The following is a 25,015-nucleotide window of genomic DNA, read 5'->3' on the forward strand; positions in this document are numbered from 1 at the left end:
AGTAAATCAGAAAAAAAAAAAAAAACTTACTGAAATTAGAATATGCCAAGGCAAAAAAATTTCAAAAAAACTATCATTAGGAGTTCCCGTCCTGGCTCAGTGGTTAACGAATCCGACTAGGAAACATGAGGTTGCGGGTTCGATCCCTGGCCTTGCTCAGTGGGTTAAGGATCTGGCATTGCTGTGAGCTGCAGTGTAGGTTGCAGACGCGGTTCAGATGCCAAATTGCTGTGGCTCTGGCGTAGGCTTGGCAGCTACAGCTCCAATTAGACCCCTAGCCTGGGAACCTCCATGTGCCACGGGTGTGGCCCTAGAAAAGGCAAAAAGACAAACAAACAAACAAAAAACTATCATTAATATCCTTAGAGATGGAAGGAAACATTTTACCACCATAATAAAATGGAATCAAACTTTTTTTCTCTCTTTTGTCTTTTTGGATCCTTAACCCTCTAAACGAGGCCAGGGATCAAACCCACAACCTCATGGTTCCTAGTCGGATTCGTTTCCGCTGTGCCACAACAGGAACTCTGAATCAAACATTTTCGAATGGCACCTCCCCACCCCCCCAAAAAAGACGATGAAGTTGATTAAATGTGTCAGGAAGCAGAAGAGTGCAAGAGTGAAAGCGGGGAGGTTGGAGAGAAAAAGAGGGAAGTGAGAGAGAGAAGAATGGAAAACAAGTTAAGATAATTAGAGGACTGGTCCAGGAGGTCCAATTCAAAATAACAGTAGTGCTAGAATGAGAGCATAGAAAACTGAGGATAAGAGTTATCTTTAAATTAATTCAAGATCATTTTCAAGAACTGAAGAACATGAGTTTTCAGAATAAAAGAGGCCAAGAGTGTCCTAAACAAACGGGATGAAAACAAGCTAATACCAAAGCACATGTGAAATTTAAGAAATCTTGGGACAGGAGTTCACATTGTGGCTCAGCAGTAACAAACCCAACCAGTATCCATGAGGATGTGGGTTCAATCCCTGGCCTCGCTCAGTGGGTTAAAGGATCTGGTGCTGCCATGAGCTGTGGTGTAGGTCCCAGACTTGGCTCAGATCCCATATTGCTGTGACTGTGGTAGGCTGGCAGCTGTAGCTCCAATTCGACCCCAAGCCTGGGAACCTCTATATGCTATGGATGCAACCCTATTAAAAAAACAGAAAAAGAAAAAGAAATCTTGGGACAAAACAAACTTTGGGGGAGAGGAAAAACAAAAAGTTTTATTCCAAAGATTAAGAATGCTTTCAAGATCTGGAGGGAAAATTATATCCAATAGAGAATCTTATAGCTAGCAAACTATCCATTAAGTATTAAGGCAGCAAGAGAGATTTTCAGATATACACATCCCAGAAAATATTCCCCCCATATATTCTTTCTTAGAAGGTTACATTTAAAGAGACATTTAAAGATATTTAGAAAGTAAGAAAGGCACTGGATCCAGGAAACAGGTGATCCAGCAGAGAAGAGCTGAAGGAATTCCACAGGATGATGCTAAGGGGAGATCCCAAGATGACAGTAATACATACAGGAGGACCTAGACAGCAACCAGGCTGACTCCAGGAGAAAAGTCTTCAAACTACTAGACTACTACTATGTTTGGATATAACTGAGAAATGTCTTCACTGGGGAGGAGGGTGGGGAAACTAAGCCAATTTCTAAAAGGTAATCATGCATAGAAGTAAGGAAAAAAAAAGCTGTATAAAGAAGGAAAGGTGGGGAGGTCCTGCCATGGCTCATCGGTAAGGAACCCAACTAGTATCCATGAGGATTCGGGTTTGATCCCTGGCCTCACTCAGTGGGTTAAGGATCTGGTGTTGCCAAGAGCTGTGGTATAGATTGCAGATGTGACTTGGATCTGGTGTTGCTGTGGCTGGTGTGTAGGCCTCCAGCTGCAGCTCCGATTTGACCCCTAGCCTGGGAACTTCCATGTGCCACAGGTTTGGACTTAAAAAGAAAAAAAATAGCAATAATAAATAAAAATAAATAAAATAAAAAAGAACTTAGTGATAATAAAAAAAATAAAACAGCATCTGTACCTGTTGCAAATTGCCTAACCTATTTGGTACACAGGCATAGTTTCTAGCTAAGCAAATAAATGGGTTAAGAGCTAACTGGTGCAGGGTTGAGGATAAGCCCTATTGCACCACTCACATGTGACACGAGCTTCTGACATACATTTGAACTGCAACTTAGTTTCTTAGGGCAAATTTCCATGGTGGGCTAACTTTCCTCTCAGTCATCCTGGGTCACACTCCCTACACAATTTCCCTCTCCTTCCTGGCTATCAGTTTAAGTTTGTTCAGAAGACGCAAATTAAATATGAATCCTGACAAATGGTGAAAAGACAAGTCTACTGTTCCCTCTCCCCACAAATGACCTAAAGGTTTTAAGAGTAAATTTCAGACTATTACCCCTATTTCTCATGACTAATGAAAATGGCTGAAGATGAACACTTATGTATTTCAGAAAGACACCCTAGGTCTTGGGAGTGTGTTTTCCTCGTAGCCTACATAGGCAATCAAGCCAGGTTGTTCAGGTGAATTTATTTCCTGGTTTCAGTCTACCTTAGCCAGGAGGTTGTCCTGATATCCACAGAGAGCAAATTAGTCTTTCCACTGGCTCACTGACTTGCCAGGTGTTAAATATTTCAGAAGGCTGGCTCACAAGGTAGAAATTTCATGCTACTAAGAAAGGGACCCTCCACAGGGCCCTCAAGGTGAGAGAGGGAAACACCCATCTCAAAGGCAGGCGTGACTTCCCAGCTGCAATCTGAAAAGCTACCTCCAGACAGAGAGCTATCATTATTTTGAAAGCAGGAATAATATACTAGATCGTATGAAAGATCAAGATGTATATAATCAGCAAATTCCTAAGTTTACACTTTTATTATTAAAGCTACTCATGTTGTCTAAGAAAGGATGACTTACTGGCTAAACTCGACTTCTTAGAATGGTGTACAGAACTCAGGAGGGTAAATGTGTCAATGGAACAGAAACATGCTCATTACTCATGACTATAAAAGGTCTTTTTCAAAACATAACATTTTCTCCTTAAAAATTGGCTGTAATAATTAAGGTGTAAAAATAATGCTTTTATTTATTTTTCTGTGCATTATTACTGTGTTTTGGGGCAGGACAAAGACCTTACTCCATTAGAACACATGGTACTAGGAGTTCCCTTCATGACTCAGCGGTAAGAAACCCAACTAGTATCTATGAGGATGTGGGTTCAATCCCTGGCCTCACTCAGCGGGTTAAGGATCCGGTGTTGCCGTGAGCTGTGGTGTAGGTCGCAGACGCGGCTCGGATCTGGCATTGCTGTGGCTCTGGCATAGGCCAGCAGCAACAACTCGAATAAGACCTCTAGCCTGGGAACCTCCATATGCCATGGGTGTGGCCCTAAAAAGACAAAAAAGAAAAAGGAAAAAAAAAAGAAAATCCTAAGGAAGCCACTAAAAAAGATTATTGGCAGTAATACAGCAAGGCTGCAAGCTGTAAGATCAATATACAAAATCAGCTGTACTTCTCTGCACTAGCAAAGAATAATGCAGAAATGAAATAAAGGAGTTCCTGCTGTGGGACAGCAGGTTAAGGATCTGGTGTCATCTCTGTGGCAGCATGTGTTCAATCCTCAGCCCAGCACAGTGGGTTAAGGATCCAGCATTGCTGCAGTTGTGGCTTAAGTTGCAGCTGCGGCTCAGGTTTGATCCCTGGCCCAGGAACTTCTGTAAGCTGTGGATGCAACCAAAAGGGGAAAAAAGAGACAGAGAGAGAGGAAAAAAAAAATGAAATTAAGAAAACAAGTTCATGTATTATAGCGCCAAAAAGACCAGAATACAGAGGAATGACTTTGGGGGGAAAAAAGTGCAAGACTTGTATGCTGAAAATTTCAGCACATCATTGAAAGAAATGAAAGATGACTTAAGTAAATGGAAAGACACCCATGTTCATGGATCAGAAGACTTAATATTGTAAAGATGGAAATGCTCCCCAAATCGATCCCCCATAAAAATATCCCATCTGGCTTCTTCTCCAAAATTAACAACCTTATCCTGAGAATTATATAGACAAACAAGGGACCCAGAATAGCCCAAACAATTTTAAAAGAAGAACAACATTGGAGGACTCAGGTTCCCCAATTTCAAAATTTACTATAAAACTAAAGTAATTTAAGACAGGGTAGTATTGGCATATGGACAAACCTAAGATCAACTGAATAAAACTGAGCATTTAGGAATTAATCATTACATTTATGATCAACTGATTTACACCAAAGGTCTCAAGACAGTTCAGTAAGGAATCATCTTCAACAGATGATCCCTGGCCCAGGCACTTCCATATGCCGTGGGTACCGCCAAAAGCACAACTAGGTATTGACATGCAGAAGAGTGAAGCTGACCCTTACCTAACGCTCTGCTTGAAAGTGAACTCAAACTGGATCACAGACTAAATGTAAGAGCTAAAACTATAAAACTCTTAGGCACAAACACAGGGGTGAATCTATGTGACCTTGGGTTAGGCAACAGTTTCTTAGATACAACACCAAAAGCACAAGTGACAAACAAAACAAAACAAAAAAATAAAGATAAATTGTACTAGATTAAAATTTAAAAAAAAAAATGTGCTACAAATGAAACCATCAAAGAACTGAAAAGAAAATCCACAGGATGGGAGAAAATATTTGCAAATCATATACCTCATAAAGGACTGGTATCCAGAATACTAATGAATTTTTATCATTGGATAATTAAAAGACAATCCAATAACCTGAAAAGGAATGGATATATGCATATGTATAAATGATTTACTTTGCTGCATGCCTGCAATTAACACACCTTTGTTAAGTCAACTATATTCCAATAAAATTTTTATTTTTTTTCTTTTTCTTCTTTTTTTATTTTTTTGTCTTTTTAGGGCCACCCCCACAGCATATGGAAGTTCTCAGGCTAGGGGTTGAATCAGAGCTACAGCTGCCAGCCTATACCACAGCCATAGCAAATCGGGATCCAAGCCATGTCTGTGACGTACACCACAGCTCATGGAAATGCTTGGCCAGGGATCAAACACACATCCTTTTGGATACTAGTTGTGTTCATTACTGCTGAGCTATGATGGGAATTCCTCCAATAAAAATTTTAAAAGCCATTATAAAAAAACCAAATGAAATAAAAGAGTACTGATTCTTAAAAAAAAAAAAAAAAAAGGACAATCCAGAGTTCCCGTTGTGGATCATGGGGTTAAGAACCCAACATAGTGTTCGTGAGAATGCGGGTTTGATCCCTGGCCTTGCTCACTGGGTTAAGGATCCAGCATTGCTGCAAGCCGCGGCATAGGTCAAAGATGGGGCTTGGATCCGGCATTGCTGTGGCTGTGGCACAGGCCTCAGCTGCAGCTCCAATTCAACCCCTAGTCTGGTAACTTCCATATGCCACAGATGTGGCCCTAAAAAGAAAAAATAAAGAAAAATTTAAAAAGACAATCCAATTTTTTAAATGGGCAAAGAAGACATACAAATGGCCAACATAAAAAGATGCTCAACATTTTTAGTCACTGGGGAAATGAAATCAAAATCACAATGAGATACCACCTTACAGCCAAGAAGATGGCCCATAATCAAAAAGACTGACAATAACAAGTATTGGTGGAGTTCCCATCGTTGTGCAGCAGAAACAAATCCGACCAGGAACCATGAGGATGCGGGTTCGATCCCTGGCCTCGCTCATCGGATCAAGTATCCAGCATTGCCGTAATCTGTGGTGTAGGTTGCACAACTGGCTCAGATCTGGCACTGCTGTGGCTATGGAATAGGCCGGCAGCTGTAGCTCCAATTGGACCCCTAGCCTGAGAACCTCCATATGCCATAGGTGCGGCCCTAAAAAGAACAACAACAAAAAAAACAGAGTGTTGGTAAGGATGTGCAGAAAGTGCAAGCCTTACACATTTTTGGTAAGAATGTAAAATGGTGCAGCCACTGTGGAAAACAGCGTGCTAGTTCCTCAAAATATTAAACAGAGAGTTACCATGTAACCTAGCCGTTCAACTCCTAGGCATATACCCAGAGAATTAAAAAATATGTCCACACGGAAAAACGTGCATGAATATCCAGAGCAAACACTATTTGTAACAGGCAAAAAGTGGGAATAACCCAAAAGTTCATCAAGTGACGGACAGATACACAAAATATTGTCTATTCACATCATAGAATATTATTTGGCAACAAAAAGGAAGAACTGACACAAGCCATGTCATGGATGAACTGTAAAAACATTATGCTAGATAAAATAAGCCAATCACAAAAGACCACATGTTGCATGATTCCGTTTATATAAACTCTCCAGAAATGATAAGTCTATGTAGAAGAAAGCAGATTACTAGGAGGAATGGGGAATGAGTGCTAATGGGTATTGGGTTTCTTATTTGGGGGAAAAATATTCTAAATTATAATGTGGTGAAGGCTATAGTTTGTGAATATTCTTTAAAAATTAGAATGTATAGGGGAGTTCCCATCATGGCTCAGCGGTTAACAAACCTGACTGGCATCCATAAGGGCGCAGGTTCAATCCCTGGCCTTGCTCAGTGGGTTAAGGATCTGGCGTTGCCAAGAGCTGTGGTGTAGGTCGCAGATGTGGCTCGGATCCTGAGTTGCCATGGCCCTGGCATAGGCTGTTGGCTACAGCTCTGACTGGACCCCTAGCTTGGGAACCTCCATATGGCGAGGGTGTGGCCCTAAAAAAAGAGAAAGACCAAAAAAAATTAGAGTATATACTTAAAATAGATGAATTGCATGGTATCTTAATTATATCTCAGTAAAGCTGTTAAAAAAGCAGTGTATGTATATTTCAGGTTGCCTCTTTCATACCTTTCTTTGGCTTCCTTGAGGGCGATTTCAAGTCTCTCCACCTTCTGGTTTCCTTCCCTTAGACACAGCAGGAGCTGTCTCACAGTTAATTCCTCAAATTCCAAATAATTCCTGGTACCTTCTGCAGATTTGCTCCTAGAGCAAAACAGCATAAAGGTTAAGATGCCGTTTCAGGAATTCCCATTGTGGCTCAGTGATAACTAACCCGACTAGTATCCACGGGATTCGGGTTTGATCCCTGGCCTCGCTCAGTGGGTTAAGTATCTGGCGTTGCCATGAGCTATGGTTAAGTATCTGGCGTTGCCATGAGCTGTGGTGTAGGTTGCAGACAGGCTTGAATCCTGTGTTGCTGTGGCTATGGCTGGCAGCTGCAGCTCCTATTTGACCCCCAGCCTGGGAACCTCCATATGCTCCATGTGCAGCCCTGAAAAAAGCAAAGAAAAAAACAATGCTTTTTCATAAGAAAACAAAAATCCCAGAGTCTAAGAATATAACTGGAATCAGCTTAAAGGAACTGATTTCCAAGCCTTCCTGCTATGGCACAGAGGGTTATAAATCTGATATTGTCTCTGCAGTGGCTGAGGTCACTCCCTGGCCTGGTGCAGTGGGTTAAGGATTTGGCATTGCCGCAGCTGTGGCAAAGGTCAAAACTCTGTCTCAGATTCAATCCCTGGCCCAGGAATTCCTTATGCCTGGAAAATATGGGTGGCCAACGAAGAAGGTAATAATAACAATAAGTATCTCATTCTATTCACTGTTCCACCCCCTACCCCAATACATTAAAAAATAAAAATAAAAAAGATCTGGAGTTCCTGTCGTGGCGCAGTGGTTAACGAATCCGACTAAGAACCATGAGGTTGCGGGTTTGGTCCCTGCCCTTGCTCAGTGGGTTAAAGGATCTGGCGTTGCCGTGAGCTGTGGTGTAGGTTGCAGACGCAGCTCGGATCCCACGTTGCTGTGGCTCTGGCGTAGGCTGGTGGCTACAGCTCCGATTGGACCCCTAGCCTGGGAACCTCCATATGCCACAGGAACGGCCCAAGAAATGGCAAAAAGACAAAAAAAAAAAAAAAAAAGAATGACTGAATGTAAAAATAAAATACATGCATTAAAAAAAAAAAAAAAGATCTGCTTTCCAGAACATTCTCTAGTTAATTCTCATTTACAGACCAAGCTCAGCTGGCCTAATGACCACCAGGGCCTCCCTCCTCTGTGCTTTCCAGGAAAGGAGTGGGGACTGATGGGTAGGTTCACCTTATGCTGCACGTGTTCACTTTCTCCAAATAGTCACCGTGTTCACAGCCCCAGACCACAGGACCCAGGGAAACAGCTGTGCAGAGGTAGCCCTTGGTTTTGGTGACTGGTTTTCCTAGAGGACTAATCTCCAGGGACCATAGTCACACAAAGAGCACAAGCATGGGTGCTCCTGTGGTGACGTGCAGGCCACCAGCCTTTCTCCAACTTGACAGAAGTCATGACATTCTCAAGTCAGGAGAAGAAAATCATTTTTGTTTTGGTTTTAAACAATAGAGCAGCAAAATATCTTCACTGTTGGTACGTCAAATATTTTTCTCATTTTCAAAATTGGACTAAATCGAGAAACAGTTCAGTGACAAACGAAGAGAACCGTGACCACCACTGCACTAAGGAAACATTCTGGATAATTTCGCTGATGCTAATGGCAGCTATGCCCTCTGTAATCCACTTGTCTAAGAGCCAGGATTCAATCCCAGTTTCCAATTCCAAGGCTGAAACTCCAAACCTAGAAATTGCAGCTGTAGCTCTGATTCAACCCCTAGCCTGGGAACTTCCATATGCCTCAGATGCAGCCCTGAAAAGCAAAAAATAAAAAATTAATTAAAAAAAAAAATAGCTGGGTGGGAGTTCCCACTGTGGCACAGTGGGTTAAAAATCCAGTGCAGGAGTTCCCGTCATGGTGCAGTGGTTAACGAATCCGACTAGGAACCATGAGGTTGCAGGTTCGATCCCTGGCCTTGCTCAGTGAGTTAACAATCTGGCATTGCCGTGAGTGAGCTGTGGTGTAGGTCGCAGATGCGGCTTGGATACCGCATTGCTGTGGCTCTGGCGTAGGCTTGTGGCTACAGCTCCGATTAGACCCCTAGCCTGGGAACCTTCATGTGCCGAGGGAGCGGGCCCAAGAAATGGCAAAAAGAAAAAAAAAAAAATTCCAATGCAGCAGCTTGAGTTGCTGTGGAGGTACAGTTTGATTCCTTGGGCTTTCCTGGGCTGGTGCAGTGGGTTAAAGGATCCAGCGTTGCTGCAGCTGCAGCATAGGTCGAAGCTGTGGCTCAGATTTAATCCCTGGTCAAATGCCACAGGTGCGGACATTAAAAAAAAAAAAAAAAAAAGCTGTGTGGCTTAAAAGAGGAAGTGGTCTTTCTAGAGCTATAAATGAAAAGGAAGTGGCTTGGACATTTCAAACAGGGCTTTCTTCCTTCCCACCACTTCCAAGAAAGTCTTCTGATATTAAAAAAGCAATATAGGAGTTCCCTTCATGGGGCAGTGGTTAATGAATCTGACTAGGAACCATGAGGTTGCTGGTTTGATCCCTGGCCTTGCTCAGTGGGTTAAAGATCTGGCTTCACCGTGAGCTGTGGTGTAGGTTGCAGACACAGCTCAGATCCCGCATTGCTGTGGCTTTGGCGTAGGCCAGTGGCTACAGCTCTGATTAGACCCCTAGCCTGGGAACCTCCATATTCTGTGGGAGCGGCCCTAGAAAAGGCAAAAGCTAAAAAAAAAAAAAGCAATACAGGAAGAGGAGGGGATGCTGAGGAATTTCTAACTAAAAAAGGAAGTAACTTTCATTCCTGCTAACTGCGCTGTTTGATGAAAGAATATTATCTAGTCCTTATTTCCTTCCTTATACAAGGGCTTATGAGCATAACTGAAAAAAATAATGCATTTTTGTTTTATGAGTATATTTATCAAGTTACAGAAGAAAGGATATTAAAAACCTCTAAAGGGAGTTCCTGTTGTGGCGAACTGGAAACCAGTATGACTAGTATCCATAAGGATGAGGGTTCGATTCCTGGCCTCACTCAGTGGGTTAAGTATCCAGCATTGCTGTGAGCTGTGGTGTAGGTCACAGATGCGGCTGGATCCCAGATTGTTGTGGCCGTGGCTGTACCTGTGGCCAGAGCTGTAGCCCTGACTGGACTCCTAGCCTGGGAATGTCCATATGCCACAATTGTGGCCCTAAAAAGCAAAAAAAGCAAAAAAAAAAAAAAAAATCCTCTGAGAGAAGAGATCCTTAGGGAAATTTTCAGATAGATATCTCTTGTACATAGATTCATACTCATAATCTGCTTACAGAAGATAAGCTAACAGCCCATTATGGGTCAGAGCTACCTTCGAGAGTCTCAGGTGCTCAGTTACCCCTGTCATTTCTTCCTCGAGGTCCCCTGACCATTTAGGATGTCTGCTTCCTAATATCTACTCAGCACAAGTCTATTTGAGATTCCCCAGGTAAGATATCTGGGCACTTTCAAAAAACAGCCACCATCACTCAGAGTAACACTTGTCACTGTTGTGGAAGATCATCCAGCATTAGTCACCTTGGCTTGTACTTGGGAATGAACAGGAAAGAGAAAATGGAAACATCCCTCTTATCAGCTGGGCAGCCTGGTCTGGGTCAGACAGCAATGGTAAACAAATTAGGAAATATGGTTTTTTTAATAGAGAACAAGTTTGTTTTCACTTCCCATCGGATGGGGATGAGACACCCCTAAATAGAGTGGTGAGGGCTTAGTAAGCCTACAAAGCCACCGAACATTGTTTTTATTCTCTGCCAGTTTTGGCTGCAATGTTAAATAGCATTCAAATCAAACGTTCTTAATTTTCTAAATTTACTTTTTTGGTGGCACATGCGGAAGTTCCCAGCCAGGGATCAAACCCATGCCACAGCAATGACAATGCCAGATCCTTAACCCACTGAGCCTCCAGAGAACTCTCAAACTTGACCTTCTTGAAAGGTCCTGATATAAATTAGTAAGCGGCCTTTTAAGCCCACCATGTTTGACCTCCCAGGGGCGAGCTGAAAGTGACAAGAGTGCCCAACGGGTCTGCCTGACAGCCCTAGTCTGTCTTTACATACGTGTCAATGGAATCAGTTCTTATGGGCCCAGGACTTGTCTTGATTTCCTTCATTGCTGCATCTGCTTCTCCCTCCTGAGAAAGTAGAAATGAAAGAAATATAACGTAGTACATCTGCAAGACAAATTCTTTACCAAAAGAGAAAAAGACAAAAGATCAAGAATTTGGATGACATACAACCCCAGGAACCTATCAAACACTGCAATGTGAGATGTTTTAAATTTGGTCACTGAAATGGAGTGGAAATTTACCCTCCCCTCAGCCTGCAAGCTCTGTCAGGATTATAAATATCCAGGCGAAGACAAGGTCAGGCTCCTCTCATTCAGCACACTCAACCTGACCCCACACACAGAAAAGCTTATCTCCTTCTCTCTCTCCTTGGCAGCTCCCTTCTTCCCCGAGTTAAGGTCATATAGAACTTGTGACAATTCCCTGTATCTTTCCCATAGAGTCTTTTAAAATGCAAAATGTGGAGTTCGCATTGTGACTCAGCAGTAACGAACCCAACTAGTATCCATGAGCATTCAGGTTCCATCCCTGGCCTCACTCAGTGGGTTAAGGATCTGGCGTTGCCGTGAGCTGCAGTGTAGGTCAGTGACACAGCTTGGATCTGGCATTGCTATGACTGTGGTGTAGGCCGGCAGCTGCAGCTCCGATTGGAGCCCTAGCCTGGGAACTTCCATATGCTGTGGGTATGGCCCTAAAAAGCAAAATATTAAATAAATAAATAGATATATAAATAAAAAAATAAATAAAATGTAAAATGCTAGAACTTGCTGAAGAAATGTTGGAAAAAAAAGGCTGTTTTCTATGGTCAAGGCTCATAAAGCACAAGGCTGGCTACTATGAGAAATTCATATGCATCTTGGGCCACTTAAGGAACAGGAAGACTAAGACCACTTAAATGATTTGAAAGACACTTCAATTCCAAAGAGCTAGCAGAAAGATCTTCCCCAAAGACACAAAGATGGTTCTAGACAGTTTTGTGTGTGCACACTGTTCCTAAATCTTGGGCAGTGTTTTCCTGTTCACAGAAGTAAGGCAAGAAAAACATGTTTAGGAGTTCCCGTTGTGGCTCAGTGCTTAATGAATCTGACTAGCATCCACGAGGACGCAGGTTCCATCCCTGGCCTTGCTCAGTGGGTTAAGGATCCGGTGTTACCATGAGCTGTGGTATAGGTCATAGACACAGCTGTGGCTGTTGTGTAGGCCAGCAGCTACAGCTCTGATTCAACCCCTAACCTGGGAACCTCCATATGCTGTGGGTGCAGCCCTAAAAAGCAAAAAAAGAAAGAAGGAAAAACATGTTTACACTGAAATAACCATCACTCATCATTGTGGGAGAATATTAAGTTAACCATGTACCCTGAAGAAAGAAACCTCATTTGGAAACTTCTGATATGTCCTTGGGCTTCCTGAATTTTATCAGTTATCTGCAGAAGGTCAAACAAAGCTCTTTGATCAATATTGTGTTTTCATCATCTTTGGTCATTTGCAGAAAAAGTACTCTGACACAGAGTACTTTCTGATTAGTATTTTACTTCTCGATTTCAGCCACTGTTAATCTAAAATTTATGAGGGGCATGGGTGGAGGGCTATTAAGAGCCATTTTCCAACTCTATTCTTCTTTAGTGCAACAAAGGAATGAGGAAGTAAAGGCAAACGCTAATATTTCAGATGCATTCAGTAGTTAGGCTTTTTGAAAGATGCTCCTCACCCCACCCCGGTGTTTAAAGGAAATGGTACTATTTGCAGCAGTTGTCCAGGTGAGGTTTTGTAACTTGCCTAAAACAAAACCAAACCCAGTGCACTTACAGCCATCCTGATTTCAACAAAGGAGTCTTCAGAGGGGCCACCTGAGTTCAGCTTGAGCTGCAATTCAGACACGATGCCCAGCAGATCCGCCTTTTCAGCTTGAAGGCGTGCCACCTGGGTCTTCAGCTGTTCTACTTCCTGTTCTGCTTCCGCCTTGGGGACCCTGGGGTCCCCAGTGAGGTCCTGGAAAGGATGAGGAGCAATAACAGAAAATTAAAATAGTCTCATGACAAGAAAGGCTTCCTTAGCATGCTGAAATAACCTGATAGCATGAAAACAACCAGCCAGACTCTGGCAATGGTAGACTTGTACATCATGCCCTCTTATCCTCCCTACAAATGCATATCTAGCCCCACCCTTCCCATATTTTTCATGTCTACTTAGAAGCCAAAGCACCGAGGGCATGATGGTATAGTAATGGCAAAACATAATGAAAGGTCCAGAATTCTCCCAGGTATGTCGTCTGGTTACTACAGTACTCTATGCTGGTGTTTTGTTTTTGTTTGGGGATTTTTTTTTTTTTTTTTGCCATATCTGCAGCATATTATGTTGGTGTTTTAAGGTGCTAAAAATAAGTCTAGTGAGCAATAAGAAAACTGAAAATTCAGAGGCTGGCACCAAGGGCGGAAAAATTAAATTTTCGCCAATATTAACATCAATAAGAAACATTAATATTTCCCGAATGTTGAGTACATGTTGTGTTCATCCTGTTGCAGTTATTACATATGACACAGTCATAAGAGAAAGAGGCTGTTAAAGTGCGGTGTTTGTACTTGGGAGAAGGGAGCCCAGATTCTCGTCCACACTGTGCTAATCACTGCATGTGTCACCTTGAGCACAGTTACTTGATGCCTTCGCTTCAGTTTTTTTGGGTCAGAAAGAAAGACATGGTACCACATGGTCTCTGTGGTCTGTTCCAGCTGTGACCTTCTCAGCCTCTCTGATATTTTCCATCATTGCTCTTATGCAAACAGTGCCACCAGAAATATACACACTTGAGATTATTAGAGGATTGTAACGCATTAGAAAATACACATGTGCGTGCATGCACACAAAACTCTCTGTGACAGATTTCCTAAGGAATGATAAACAGGCCCAAAAGCTTATAGTATAACCAAAAAATTATCAGAAAGGCATGTGCACAGACCATAAGCAGCTAATCCATGAAGTTCTGAAAAGAGAGGGCTCTGAATTCCTTCGTGGCTCAACAGAAATGAATCTGACTAGTATCCATGAGGATGCAGGTTCAATCCTTGCCCTCAGTGGGTTAAGGATCCAGCGCTGCCATGAGCTGTGGTGAAGATCGCAGACAATGCTCAGATCCAGAGTTGCTGTGGCTGTGGAGTAGACCAGAGGCTACAGCTCCAATTCTGCCCCTAGCCTGGGAACCTCCATATGCTGCAAGTGAGGCCCTAAAAAGCAGAAAGAAAGAAAGAAAGAAAGAAAGAAAGAAAGAAAGAAAGGAAGGAAGGAAGGAAGGAAGGAAGGAAGGAAGGAAGGAAGGAAGGAAGGAAGGAAGGAAGGAAGGAAGGAAAGGGAAAAGAAGGGAAGGGAAGGGAAGGAAAAAAGAAAAGAGAGGGCTAGGTGATAACTTGCAGCATGGAAGTGCCCCTTGCACCGGTGGAATCATTCTCCATCTTCATCTGGACCATTCCCTAGCTAGGAAACTCCCACAGATTTTAGAAAAAAACAAAACAAAACAAAACAAAAAAAACCCGCTGTGAAATAGAAGACTTAGGTCTGCAAGGAAAGGTTCAAAGCCTGTGCAGTCTTTCCTGATAATGACTCAGACCAGAGGTCCCATCGTGGCTCAACAGAAACAAATCTGACTAGTATCCATGAGAATACAGGTTCAAGCCCTGGACTCGCTCCATGGGTTAAAGATCCAGCGTTGCCATGAGCTATGGTGTAGGTCACAGAACGGCTTGGATCTGGCACTGCTGTGGCTGTGGCAGGCTGGCAGCTACAGCTCCAATTTGATGCATAGCATGGGAACCTCCATATATGTGGGTGCAGCCCTAAAAAAAAAAAATAAGATAATCATTCAGACCAAAGAAATGTATATTTAAAGGCATGAAAACATAAAAGGAAAGATACTGCCTAGTTTGGAACCAGGAAGCGAGCAGGTAAGGGCAGACTATGCCCTGTTGGGAATCTTCACATCCACCCTCTTGACCTTCCTGGGGACATCATGTAGAACAGATTTTTTTTTTTGTCTTTTTGCCATTTCTTGGGCTGCTCCTGCGGCATATGGAGGTTCCCAGGCTAGGGATCTAATCTGAGCTGTAGCTGCCAGCCTACACCAGAGCCACAGCAACGCAGGCCACATCTGTGACCTACACCACAGCTCACAGCAACACGGGATCATTAACCCACCAAGCAAGGGCAGGGATTGAACCCACAACCTCATGGTTCCTAGTTGGATTCGTTAACCACTGCGCCACGATGGGAACTCCATAGAACAGATTTTTAAAAGCCACTTGGCATAAAGGAAGGAAATAGAGTTTTAAACAGGGATATAAGGCCAGGGCTCTAGAATCTCATATATCAGATTGATTTACTTTTTCACAATTGTGAGGATCTCTTAATTATTCCTGGGAAATTATGGAGCGACTTATTTGCCTATAAAGCACTTTGTGATGTGACACCTGAAATTTCTCTTCATTTCGCTGTTAAGGCTCCATCCATTGTCTTCCTAGACTGAACTCCCAGGATTTATATTCTGGGATCTCAAGCCCACCTCCGTTATTTGTTACGTCTTTCATCACTTTTGAGCATTTAGCATTGATTGACCTTCACGAAACAACCATTTCTCTGTCTTTTTGAGTGCTGTACTGACCTGGAAATGTGCCATTTTATAATCCCCAAACAAAAGTCTAGATAGTGACCTTTGCCTAGCAATCTGTAGTTAAAAGTTTAAAAAGTACTCTTTAGAGATCATTACGATAATAACTCAGTGAAATCGGACAGAACCTGTAATGCCTCACACTCACCCTGGGGATTAGAGGCAGGTCTCCAAAGGAAATTGCCTGCTCCCCGCCCTTGCATGGCACAGAACATAAGGGCCCCGCATGAGTGATGAAAATGTGAGGCCTGGAGAGCTATGGTAAATCAGGAAAATGTAGGCCTAAATTAAAAAAAAAAAAAACCTCAAGCAGTCTATGAAACAAAAATTAAAGGGGCAGGGAGGCAAGTGGCTGGCCTGGGTGGTACAGTCTGGAGGAGAAAGCTGATGACCAAGGGGTTTTAAGAGTCCTACATGTCTCTTTATCCCAAGGACTCATTTTTAGCCATGCTTGCAGCTTGCTTCAACTGATCCTCTGTCTTGAAAGAAGCTGTCCAGAGCTCCAGCTTCTGATCCCAACCTCTTTCGATACTAGGAGCTTTTCAGAAAACATACAGGCAGACTATTTCACACAAGCTGCTTCTGGAAGCTTCCTTTTTGGCTTCAATATGATAGGCCCCAGCAGGCTGAAGCCAATTGTCAACCCACATCCCAAAAGCCAAGGGAGGAAAACAAAGTGAGATATTTTCTTCCAGAGAGTAGAAAATTACTCATATATCCTAGGTGACCATTTCTTCAGAGTGGTCTACCTAAAAAATATTTAGATAATAAGAGGTTTTCCCCAAAGAAGTGACTTAATGCTCTGTAAGACAAATTGAAGCATCAAAACTGATAAATCTTATCAACAATCAAATATTTCCAGTACAAATACAAATATATTAAAGCTGCATGTTTAATATGCAGGAGTTATTGTCCTATGAGCAGAAGTTGATGACTAAGATCATTGAAATAAACTACGATTTTTTTTTTTTTTTTTTGGCTGAGCCTGTGGCATGTGGAAGTTCCTAGGCCAGGGATCAAACCTGTGCCATAGTGGAGACCAAAGACCAAGCCGCTGCAGTGACAACACCAGATCCTTGACCTGCTGTGCCACAAGAGAACTCCTAAACAATGATATTTTTCTAAACAACTTTTCGTTCTTTATAGATTATTCCATATCATCCTCTTTTCATTATTTTCTTTCCATTTTATTTCTTTGTATTCTTTACCCATTTAAGAAATTAGACATCAACAAAGTTCAAGGCAAAGGATCAAGAAAAATCACTGATGGGGGTAGGTACAAATTAGGAATATGGGGTTAACGAACTACTGTACATAAAATAGGTAAGCAACAAGGATTTACTGTTTAGCACAGGGAACTATACTCAATATCTTATAATAACCTATAATGGAAAGTAATCTGAAAAAAACAAATACATGTATAAAAATATGAAACTACACCTGAAACTAACACAATATTACAAATCATCTGAAAAAAGAAAAATCACTGATACCTAAGAATCAATCCAGTGCTCTCTAAAGTTGTTAAGTTCTAGGTTTGGAAGACAATGAACCATACCTGTTCATCTAAAATAACCCAGGAGTTCCTGTTGTGGCTCAGCAGTTAACGAACCTGACTAGTATCCATGATGATGCAGGTCTGATCTCTGGCCTCGCTCAGTGGGTTAAGGATCACAGATGTAGCTCACAGATGTGGCTCAGATCTGGTGTTGCTGTGGCTGTGATATAAGTCGGTGGCTATAGCTCCGATTGGACCTCTAGCCTGGGAACCTCCATATGCCATGGGAGCATCCATAAAAATAAATAAATAAATTAAATAAAAATAAAAATGAAATAATACCCAGTGAGCCTCTTAGCATATGAGCAAAGGCTTCAAATGTGTTCTGATTTGCCTTTTCGCTAACATTTTTGATACCCTTCTCAGATGTGGGCACATTTCTCAGGTTCTTTGGGTCAGTGGAAATGTGGCACTCCATAGCCTTATGTCACAATGTGACTTTTGTCAGGCCATTTTTCAAAAGGAAATGTAAAACATTAAGTGAGGAATCTATTTTAGACTGAAAGGACAAGATCAATAAGTGAAATTCTGAGTAATAGCTTTTTTAAATGTAATTCTATATCAAACACACAAAATAACTAACACTTGGACCATTCAAAGCAGAGGTCCTTCCATACCATCTATAATGAATACAAAATAATGAATTATAACCATGACACCCTTTTGACTATAATGAATACAGTCAAGCTTTACACATTTCTTTCCTTCACCAGAGATTATACATGACCCTTAAGACTGCAGCCAATCATCAAGATCTCTTCTTTCAAGATAATGCAAAGTGCACGTGTAGCCTGAACTGTGAAAGGTTTTGATCTAGAAGTTTAGACAATGAGATCCCACTACAAATATCAACAGCATAAAATCACAACTGAGCAGTCTGCTCACCTCAAATGACCTTTCAGTTTTCCCTTTTAGTTTTCCAAGTTCTTGCTTCAGTTTTTCATTTTCAAGACTCAGAGCTGTTAGGCGCTCTTTGGCTTCTTTGCTCTGGGTCTCAAAAAAAAGGCGTTCTTCCTTCTGCTTCTCTGTCCAGGCTGAAAGCTCCTCAAATCGCCCTTTCATAGCTTGATTATTTAGCTTCATGGCTTCTGCATAGGGTTCAGAGGGACAGTGTCATACACCAGGGAGCTAGGCTTGGTATCATGAATAGAACCTCCCCAAAGAAACCACCTCACCACATAGCTCTGAATCTCAAGATGCCAGGCTTGGCTTGGGCCCCAGCATCAGCTGGAAAGACTGTGTAGCAAGGTAAGTGCTTTCTGGAGTTCCCTGGTGGTCTAGTGGTTAAGATTTGGTACTTTCACTGCTGTATCCTGGGTTCAATCCCCAGTCTGGGAACTAAAATCCCATGTCAAGCCACAACATGCAGCGACCAAAATTTAAAAAATTTTTTTAATTTGAATTTTAGCTTTTTTAAATTCATATATGTTCCCAGTATTTCATGGGACACACACTAAAAATTTTTTTAAGATTTTTATTTTTTCTATTATAGTTGATTTACAATGTTCTGTCAATATATATATATATATAGACACACACACACATTCTTTTTCTCATATTATCCTCCATCATGTCCTATCACAAGTGACTAGATGTAGTTTCCTGTGCTATATAGCAGCAAAACAAAAAAATTTCTAAGTGTGTTCTGTTTCCAGAAAGGACTGGCAGGTCTAATGTCATTTCTAGCCCTCAAAAGTCTCAAGAAAATAAAAATGATTTTACTGGATTTATTGTATCAAAATGCCTATTAATAACTAGATAGACTGAGGTCTCTCCCTCCTGGATTCAAACACTGGTCCTGACAAAAGCCATGGCTGGAGATATTAGAATGATTTCTCGTAAGGTACTATTTAGAACTAACTGTAATAATAGCAGCCTTTTTTACTTTTTCTGCTTTTTTTTTTTCCTGCACCTAAGGCATGTGGAAGTTCTCAGACCATGGATCAAAACCATGCCACAGCAGCGACCCAGCCACTTCAGTGACAGTGCTGGATACTTACTTAACCCATTGCACCACATGGGAACTCCTCCTTTGTCCTTTCAAATGGGCTAAATGTCATTATGCCATTCCCCAGAGATACATAAAGTACTTTTTATTCTTCTCTGTATCTAATAGTAAACAACGGGAACTTACTAAAAGCTAATTCTATGCTCGCTCTTCTCCCAGGAAACCAGGTGCAGAGAAAGGGATTCATCTACAAGGGATGGCGTTCCCAAAGGCCCAGGTGAAGGGAGACACAAGGCCAGGTGTTACTCACCTTTCAGCTGATGGTTCTCGATTAGAAGCTCTCTCATCTGCTGCAGCAGTTCATGTGGGGTGAACGTGTCAAGGTTTGGGTGAGCCAGAGTGGGGGGTCCATTTCCTGTGGTTTCGGTGGGGCTGTCCCCCTTCTCAGTCAGGCAGCTAAGTGGTTGGTGGGACATGGCAGCAGTTCCTACAAAAAAGTCATGAACTGAAAATATAACCATCCATCTCTGCACAGGGTGCCCACGAGTCCCACAAACCCCTGTGCAAGTGCTAGTAAGTATTCTAGAAGGTGCCAACTTTCTCTCCCATTATATTTTGAACAATCTTGATTCTTCCTTTGAAACAAAAAAGGAATATCCTAGCTTCAGTCTGTAGGTGTATGTCTCTGTAGAAGGGTGAGGAGGTAGGAGATGGAGGAGGAGGAGGCGGGCATGACATCCTGATGATTAAGAATCCTAAAGTGAGACGTGGGCAAAAGTATCATTACACTGATTTTCCCAGGAAAATCTTTAAGCTCAAATCTCCACATTTTGGGTGAACTGCCTGGTTGGTGAATTACATCTCAATAATTAACTGTTAAAAAATGTTCATATTTTATTTTTTGTATTTTTGGCTACGAGGAAAGGGAGACCTGACATATTTTGGATGCTTACTATGTGCTCAGTCACGGCACCAGAATGTCCATTTCTAATCCTCACGAAAACTCAACCAGACAGCTATTTTCCGGGTGATGGAGCTGAACTGAGAGGTTTTATAGCTCATCCAAGGTTACTTAATAAAGCCTGCAACCGAGCATTAAGGATGGTTCTAAACTCAGCCCTGTCATACAATCAAGGTGCCACAGGATACTTAAGCTCCTATGTTCAATACTTGTGCAAAGCTCTCTACAATGTCTAAGAAAGTCATGCTTAGTTGTTGCACATTTGGAGAATATTTAAAGCATACCACTTTATGTTGTAGAGGGGTCTGGAATATGAGGAAAGAGAAGTGCTCTCTGGTGTCTCACTGTATCCTAACATCTGTGAGTGTTCTCCAGATGAACATGGAAGGCTGGTCCATTTAACTCACTCACAGTTCAGATTCCACTTCATCCCATCCATCCTGTACTGCCAGAAATCTTTAAAAAATAACCAAAGCTGCCAGAAGGATTTTCCTTCCTACTTCTTAGCAATAACAGTCACTAAATTGCTTGTAAAGTAGTTATGACTGGAGTTCCCACTGTGGCTCAGGAGGTTAAGAACCTGACTAGTATCCATGAGGATGTGGGTTTGATCCCTGCCCTCTATCAGTAGGTTAAGGATCCATCGTTGCCACAAGCTGCAGTGTACATTGCAATGTAGCTTGGATTCTGTGTTTCTGTGGCTGCAGCTGTGGTTGTGGCCAACAGCTGCAGCTGTGGTTGTGGCCAACAGCTGCAGCTCTGATTTGACCCCTGGCCTGGGAACTTCTATAAGCCACAGGTGCAGCCCTAAAAAAGAAAAAAAAAAAGTTACTACTAACTAAGATTTTCACTACATTCAAAGAACCTCATCCCTATAAGAAGTTCCCACATACACCAATGGAATCTGCCACTGTCAACAGGAAGGCAGAGTACAGATGACTGTTTCTCTGAAAGACTACAAAGGAAGCCTCAGTTACGGTTTTTGTTGTAAAATGCTTGTGCCTGGATTTTTTTTTTTTTTTTTCTTTTTAGGGCCACACCTATAGCATATGGAAGTTCCCAGGCTAGGGGTCAAATCAGAGCTACAGCTGCTGGCCTACACTACAGCCACAACAATTTGGGATCTGAGTCGAATCTGCAACCCACATCATAGCTCAGGCAATGCCGGATGCTTAACCCAATGAGCAAGGCCAGGGATCGAACCCGCATCCTCATGGATACTAGTCAGGTTTGTTACCGCTGAGCCACAACAAGAATTCCTTAAATTTTTATTTAAGTGTAGCTGATTTAGAATGTTCCTTCAATTTCCGCTGCACAGCAAAGTGACCCAGCCATATAGATATACACACATTCTTTTTTTCATACTGTCTTCCATCATGTTCCCAAAAGACTGTACACGGTTCCCTGTGCTATATGCCAGAACCCCAAAACCTACCCATTCTGAATGCAACAGTGCCCAACCACCAACCCCAAACTCCCCGTGCATCCCCTTCTCTCCCCCCTCTCCCCTGGCAAACCTAAGTCTGCTCTCCCTGTCATGATCTGTTTCCATTTGATAGATAGGATCATTTATGCCATATTTTAGATTCCACATATAAGTGACATCTTATGGTATTTGTCTTTCTCTTTCTGACTTACTTCACTTAGTATGAGAATCTCTAGTTCCATGTTGCTGCAAATGAGGTACCACCTCACACCAGTCAGAATGGCTATCAATAACAAGTCAACAAATAACAAATGCTGGAGAGGGTGTGGAGAAAAGGGAGCCCTCCTTCACTGTTAGTGGGAATGTAAATTGATACAACCGCTATGGAAAAGAGTATGGAGGTTTCGCAGAAAACTCAACATAAAACGACCATGTGATCCAGCAGTCCCACTCCTGGGCATATATCTGGACAAAACTTTCATTCAAAAAGATACATGCACCCCTGGAGTTCCCACTGTGGCTCAGCGGTAACGAATCTGACTGGCATCCATGAGGATGCAGGTTTGATCCCTGGCCCCGCTCAATGGGTTAAGGATCCAGCATTGCCATGAGGTGTGGTGTAGGCTGGCAGCTGTAGCTCTGATTCGACTCCTGGCCTGAGAACTCCATATGTTGTGGGTGCAGCCCCAAAAAGAAAAAAAAAAATACATGTATCCCTCTGTTCACTGCAGCACTATTCACAATAGCCAAGACATGGAAACAATCTAAATGCTCATCGATGACTGGATTAAGAAGATGTAGTATTGGAGTTCCCGTTGTGGCTCAATGGTTAATGAATCCGACTAGGAACCATGAGGTTGGGGGTTCAGTCCTTGGCCTCGCTCAGTCAGTTAAGGATCTGGTGTTGCCGTGAGCTGTGGTGTAGGTTGCAGACCCAGCTCGGATCCCGCATTGCTGTGGCTCTGGCGTAGGCCGGCAGCTACAGCTCCGATTAGACCCCCCTAGCCTGGGAACCTCCATGTACCTCGGGAGTGGCCCAAGAAAAGGCAAAAAGACAAAAAAAAAGACGATGTAATACATATGTACACTGGAATACTGCTCAGTCATAAAAAAGAACAAAATAATGGCCAGAATATCAATGCACCAAACCGGTGGAGAGCAGTGCTTCTTGCCCACTCCTGCAGGGACACTCCTAGGGCTCTCGAGGTCTCCTGCAACTGAGGGCCTGGCAGCCTACTTTTGGTCTGAAGAAACCTGTAAGAAATCAGAGACAGTGCTACTACTGAGAGGACAGCCGGCGCCGGCACTGCGGCCTGTGTGCTTTCTCCTCTATAGCAGCTGGCACATGAAAAGCATTCTCATGGAATTTTTAGCCAGGATGGCAATTTTATGAAGTGAAAACATGGATAAAGCACTGTGAGCCTTTTGAAGGCATCTGTGTTTTACATATCCTAATTCACTTAGAATTCTGAAGTGTGCTATCTCTTAGCATTGGATGACTAGAATAGACTGCTTTTGTTTTCCCCATTAAAATAATTTAGATAAAGCCAGTTTCTGGCTTTCCATAAAACTCATTTTTACACAGTAGGATGTGGCAGCTAACATTTCATAAAAATGGCTTTTCACTAAATAACAGCGTTCCTATCAATTTTAGGGCCCCACCTATACATATGGAGGTTCCCAGGCCAGGAGTCGAAATGGATCTGTAGCCACCAGCCTATGCCGCAGCCTCAGCAACGCCAGATCAGAGCCGCATCTGTGACCTACACCACAGCTCATGGCAATGCCAGATCCTTAAACCACTGAGTGAGGCCAGGGATTGAACCCTCATGGATACTAGATGGGTTTGTTACCTTTGAGCCACTATGGGAACTCTTCATTTACTTGTCAACATTAAATTTCCTTAGGTATTCAAGGATTAGACTATAGCTTGCAAAAGTACATAGAAACATTTAAGAGATTTTTCTTTTTAAAGTGCATCCAAGCAGGTATCAAGAGATGTGTTTGGTTTCATTTTTATGATAGGCACACAAGGGTTCTCCTTAACTTTTTTTCCAAGAGAGAGAGGAAGTGGGGGGGGGGAGAGAGGGGCAGAAGAGGAGGGGAGAGGAAGGGTGAGTGGACAGAGGGAAGAGGGAGGGGAGAGAAGAGAATGTCCCTTCAGGTATCTTTCCTCCTTTTTACAGGTGCTCAGATTTTATAAGGACATGAGAAAAAGAAAAAAAAAAAAAAAAGCAGGGTTATGCTAAAGGAAACAATAAAAAAATAAACTGGGTGCCACTAACCAGATGTGTGACCTTGAGAACTCACCTGACCTCTTGTGATGATTTACTGCCTAGTCTAGCAAACGATGATCATTATGGTTGCTTTCAGCTCAGAAGTCTGGTGAAAAATATTCCTAACCTTCTACCAAGATCAGAGCCCAAACCCCGCTGTTCAGGACACAGCCCAGCACCCACATGGCCACGCCTACCTCCCTCACTAACAGATAACGCCTGTCCCAATTACAGTGAACTCTTTGTTATGCGGCACCGTTAGGAAAAATTATTTGGTAATTCACATGTCATAGTAAATAGAAAGTCAGCACAACTTAACTTGCCAGACATAAGCACGTAAATCCTTATTACCAAAATTTTACTAAAAGCAATTGAATTCATTTTTGTTGGTTCAAGGTACATTTTTTGATTTTTGAATATTTAAGGGCCATCAGTACACACTATCAGAGTACAGGGCGTATGTGAGATGTCTACTGGTAGAATGCCAGTTAGAGAAAGCTGAGTTCTCTAAATTTTTAGCATCACCTTGAGCTACTTCCAGTTGAGAAAATGCAGAGATGCATCATAAATCCTTGCACACCTTCATTCAAAAGTCATGGAAACTGGAACTAAGCCATTTACTCCAAGGTTCTATCTAATAAGAGAATTTCTCAAAGTTCCCTGCAGCAGTTTGCGTCATTGTTGTGGTGCAGGTTCAGTCCCTGGCCCACGAACTTCCATATGCCCTGGATGCAGTCAAAAAACAAAAAAAATAATTTATCATAAAAATCCAACCAATCTGGATCTGAAATATCATTCTAAGCAAAGGTGTTTTTTAACTACAGAAGGGTGAATTAATTGAGCACAGGATTTATCAAGATTTCACCAATGAGAAAGAATGGGCACCACCTGGAAAGTAGAAGGTCAAAAGCAAGATCTCCTAGGATTTATTCCTGGATGTGCTATTTGAATTCCTGATTACCATCCTTAATTCCAGAGGACAAATAATTATAGCAGTGACGTGACTTCGTAGGCATGAGCTTAGATCTCATTCCTGAGTTGGCCTTAAAAAAGATCCACCCCAACTTCTTATTCGATGCAAGAATATCTTGTCTGCTGTCCATGGCAGATGGTCATATAGACCAGGCTTGAATGATTTCAGTGACAAAACATGGGCAATGACCTTAGCAGGCAACTGCTCATTCTATTCCAGGATGGCTCTCACCACCAGAGAGCCATTTTGT

General features: G+C 42.3%; 1 protein-coding gene and 1 non-coding gene across 7 annotated transcripts in view; one reads left to right on the plus strand and one right to left on the minus strand.

Annotated features, from left to right (window-relative positions):
* Positions 1-25,015, minus strand: part of OPTN (optineurin) — a 51,455-nt gene that overhangs the window by 23,117 nt on the left and 3,323 nt on the right. For all 6 annotated transcript variants that reach the window (XM_047754590.1, XM_047754593.1, XM_047754591.1 and 3 more), the window contains 5 exons: positions 19,440-19,616; positions 18,067-18,269; positions 12,779-12,961; positions 10,965-11,038; positions 6,854-6,988 (listed from right to left, as the gene is read on the minus strand). In XM_047754590.1, the coding sequence (XP_047610546.1) occupies positions 6,854-6,988; positions 10,965-11,038; positions 12,779-12,961; positions 18,067-18,269; positions 19,440-19,605 (761 nt within the window). In that variant the 5' untranslated portion in view covers positions 19,606-19,616. The remainder of the gene's footprint in view (positions 1-6,853; positions 6,989-10,964; positions 11,039-12,778; positions 12,962-18,066; positions 18,270-19,439; positions 19,617-25,015) is intronic.
* Positions 18,448-18,519, plus strand: TRNAE-UUC (transfer RNA glutamic acid (anticodon UUC)). The gene has a single exon. It is a non-coding gene; the product is annotated as a tRNA-Glu (tRNA).

This window comes from Phacochoerus africanus, chromosome 12 (genome assembly GCF_016906955.1).
Source record: "Phacochoerus africanus isolate WHEZ1 chromosome 12, ROS_Pafr_v1, whole genome shotgun sequence".
Lineage (NCBI taxonomy): Eukaryota > Metazoa > Chordata > Mammalia > Artiodactyla > Suidae > Phacochoerus > Phacochoerus africanus.